Source organism: Eleutherodactylus coqui, chromosome 5 (genome assembly GCF_035609145.1).
Source record: "Eleutherodactylus coqui strain aEleCoq1 chromosome 5, aEleCoq1.hap1, whole genome shotgun sequence".
NCBI lineage: Eukaryota > Metazoa > Chordata > Amphibia > Anura > Eleutherodactylidae > Eleutherodactylus > Eleutherodactylus coqui.
In genome coordinates, this window is record NC_089841.1 from 71068738 (window position 1) to 71072534 (window position 3797).

Consider the following 3797-nt stretch of genomic DNA (forward strand, 5'->3'; position numbering starts at 1 on the left):
AAATTTATATGGTGGAATTGTTTGTTACATATGGAAGTTTGCTTGTATTGCAAAATACTGTGAAATTTCTGCAGCAAATTCCGCAATATTTTTTTATGATGCATGAAAATTGTAGATGACTTGCGCATATATATATATATATATATATATATATATATATATAATCTCGTGTTGAGTTCTACTGCTTTTCATGATTACATTACTAAACTCCCATTGCCTTTTTTTTATTCCTCTTAAAGCAATGCCTTCTCATGTGGAAGCTCAGGTTGCAGTTGGCAATACTTCAGCGCCTGCAGGTTCACCAGATATGCCTTGTGAGGGAACTCCAGCTCCTGAGACTCTGCCAGCAGATACTGGAGCTTCATCCACTGAGAAGGAGGTTGTATCAGAGGACACTAATGCTCCTACAGAAGACACTAAATCTTCATCTGCAGGAAATGAGGCTCTATCAGAGGCCACTGAAAATGCAAATGTAGACAATGAGGCTCCACCTGTGGATGAGAAACTTTCATCTGTAAAGAATGACCTTCCCAAGGACACTGAGGCTCCAACTACACAGAATGAGGATTTACCCAAAGTGAATAATTCTCCATCAGTGGACAGTGATGTATCATCCATGGAGAATCAGACTCCATCAGGGGCTCCAGTCACAGAATATGGGTCTTCATCTGCTAATGCTCCAGCAACAGAGAATAAGACACATTCAGAGGGCACTGAGGCTCCAGATTTGGTAAAGGAGGCTCCATCAGAGGCGCCAAAGGCTTCATCCACCAAGAATGATGCCCCATCAGTGGACAGTGATGTATCATCCATGGAGAATCAGACTCCATCAGGGGCTCCAGTCTCAGAAAATGGGTCTTCCTCTGCTGATGCTCCAGTAACAGAGAATGAGACTCATTCAGAGGGCACCGAGGCTCCAGATTTGGTAAAGGAGGCTCCATCAGAGGCACCAAAAGCTTCATCCACAGAGATCGATGCCCCATCAGTGGGCACTGAAGCTTTATCCACAGAGAATCAGACTCCTACAGTGGGAATTGGGCATCCATCAGCAGAAGATGCAGTGGAAGCACCTGGTAAGTCTGAGGGATTGTGACTTTGGACCATACTCAGTTTACATGAACTGAGGCATTCATGAGCAGTTCTGTGGTTGGAGTAAAAGTTGGTGTTGTATCTGGCTGTGACGGAATCGTGACACTGACTATGTTAACAGTTTTCAGTGGATGAGTCTCCAATAACATGGTAATTGTAGTGGCCCAGAGTTGGGCACTATATAATATATGTGGAAATTTTAATTGTGTCACATCACTACTCTAACATTATTGAACACTTAAGGCACAAACAAACATACAAAATCTGCCTGACAACTGGCTGTCAGCTGCCCTGTTCCATTTGCTGGTCTGCTGCATGGCAACAGGAATGGGATTGGCTGGCACAGTGAGGTGACAGAAGAGTCCTGCGATTGGTTGAGGAATGTCCCACAGGGGTTGGTAGTTAGAATATTGTTAACAGAAAGTTAGTGAAGTTCCAACCAGAGAAAAGGAAAGGCCAAATAAAGAGGATAAGAGGAGTTTACAGTGCAGTGAGAAGGAAGGGTGTAGAGTACCTACAAGTTTATCTTTTCTTGATACGTTATAAGAAAAGGGGTGTATGTGTATGTATGTAATATTACACACACACTCAACCAAAGGATAGATATAATAGATTATAAAGAGCTGAGAGCAGATGGCTCCCTGTAACTGCCTGCTGAAGTCTCCAAATAATATGTATATTTAACTGCTCCCCTGTCTCCTGAAACACCTTCTCACCAAATATCACCTGCACGAACTACTATACCACCCTCCAGGGGAAAGTACTACAAACTCCCAACAGCTTCAACTTTTTTCCCTTTTTGCTCATAGGTTTAGACCTGGCTATGGGGTGGCATCATGACAAAAGTAACTTAATTACCCCCATAACTAACTGTAGGTAGCAAATTGTTTTAAAGCCATATACAGAGTGTCCTGTCGATTGCAGCCTGATCTGAGACACAGGAGAGGTCGAGCTCTGATGCTGCCAGGTTAGGCGACTAAACTTTTGTGGGAAAAAAGCTTGTATTCATGTTGTTGCACTCAGTCACCTAACCTGTCATCTTAAGAGCCTAATCTCTCCAGTGTGAAGACCGCACTGAAGGTGGGTGTTTTTTTTTTTTTTAGTTTTTTTTTTGTTTCTCCATGCCTGGAATCTTAAAAATAATTAAAATTTTGACAATCCTTAATATATGGTGGCATTATTTAGTATCTCTAAGGTGATATTTTTAGTCACAAAATGATAGTGTTATCTGGTCTAGATATGGCAATGTTATCCCATCAGTTTGGTGATATCTAGTCCAAGATCTTATAGTTCTCAGCACCAGTTCAGATTGACTCTGCCTGATGGGACAGGAAAAAATAAGATTAAAGGGGTTTTGTCACTTTAAAAAAAAGCCATACTTGCTTATTCCTCCGTCAGCTTCCTTACCACATCTACTCACTGAGCTTCTGGGGTCACTTCACTGCAAGCCAGCGGGCTTGTTGTTAAGACTGAATTTTTATTTTTTTGTATTCTCTTCCGGCTGTGTAGTGTTCACTTCCTAGAAAGGGATGCTGATCTGTTGCAGAGACAGCATGCATGAGCAGTCACTGCAGGAGATCGGCACTTGCCCTGCTGGCCTGTGAACTGTGATGTAACGTACACTAGCTGCCAGGAGGAAGACTGCCTGTGAATGTACATAACCTCATAGGAAGCAGAAGAATCAGCCAACTTGAGGTGAAGTGACTCCCCCCTACCCTGACTGCAAGAGAAGACGGGTGAGGTGAAGATCTGGTAAGTAGACTGATGGGGAGGAATAGGTAAATATAAAAAATACTTCTATAAACAAAAGAACTCCTGTAAAGCACCCCTTCCCACCTTCCAGTGTTTCCTGTCCTATCAGTTGGAAGGTATTCAGTGAGGGATGGGAGCTCTTTAAAAAGATTACCTCTTTCCTGAACAGAGGCAGCAGGGATGTCTCCTCCAAGAATCAAAAACTAACTTCTGACTGGTAATGTAAGTATAGAAAGAAACCTCTTTTCAGTGTAATATTTTACCCCCCCCCCCCAAAAAAAAAAGAAAAAAAAAAGAGCAATGTGCTGCAAGGAATACAACTAGTACAATGAATTGCATACAACCAGTCTGGCAAACACTCCTATGTGGAGGAGCAGGAAGAATCAGGGGTTGCAACTATAGCGGGTGCAGAGGATGAGGTTGTGCCTGGCCCTGATGCTTTAGGACCCCATGAGATCTCTCTTCCATATGAAGCCAGCATTGTAGATTATGAAGGTTTAAGTTTAACACCATTTTTTTTTTTCCAACTTTGAATTACCATTCCAAAACTTTTTTCTTTTTGCCAGTCAAATAACTTGTGTAGAAGAGAACCTATATAGTTTCCCTTCTACAAGTGACTGGTGCTGCACATTAACTATCTCCTAACATGCTGTGTCCATTTTACCTTTTTCCCCAGCAATGGCCTCTTGTGTGGAAGCTCAGGTTGCAGTTGGAAATACTTCGGCACCTGCAGGTTCACCAGATATGCCTTGTGAGGGAACTCCAGCTCCTGAGACTCTGCCAGCAGATACTGGAGCTTCATCCACTGAGAAGGAGGTTGTATCAGAGGACACTAATGCTCCTACAGAGGACACTAAATCTGCATCTGCAGGAAATGAGGTGCCATCAGAGGCCACTGACACTACAGATGTAGACAATGAGGCTCCATCTGTGGATAAGAAGCCTCCATCTACAGA

The 3797-nt window shown here is 42.8% G+C and overlaps 1 protein-coding gene across 1 annotated transcript; it reads left to right on the top strand.

Moving 5' to 3' along the window:
* Window positions 1-241: 241 nt before the first annotated feature.
* On the top strand, window positions 242-1093 carry LOC136628773 (uncharacterized). The gene has a single exon (XM_066604873.1). It carries the CDS (start codon window positions 242-244, stop codon window positions 1091-1093), a length of 852 nt encoding a protein of 283 aa, XP_066460970.1.
* Window positions 1094-3797: the final 2704 nt, after the last annotated feature.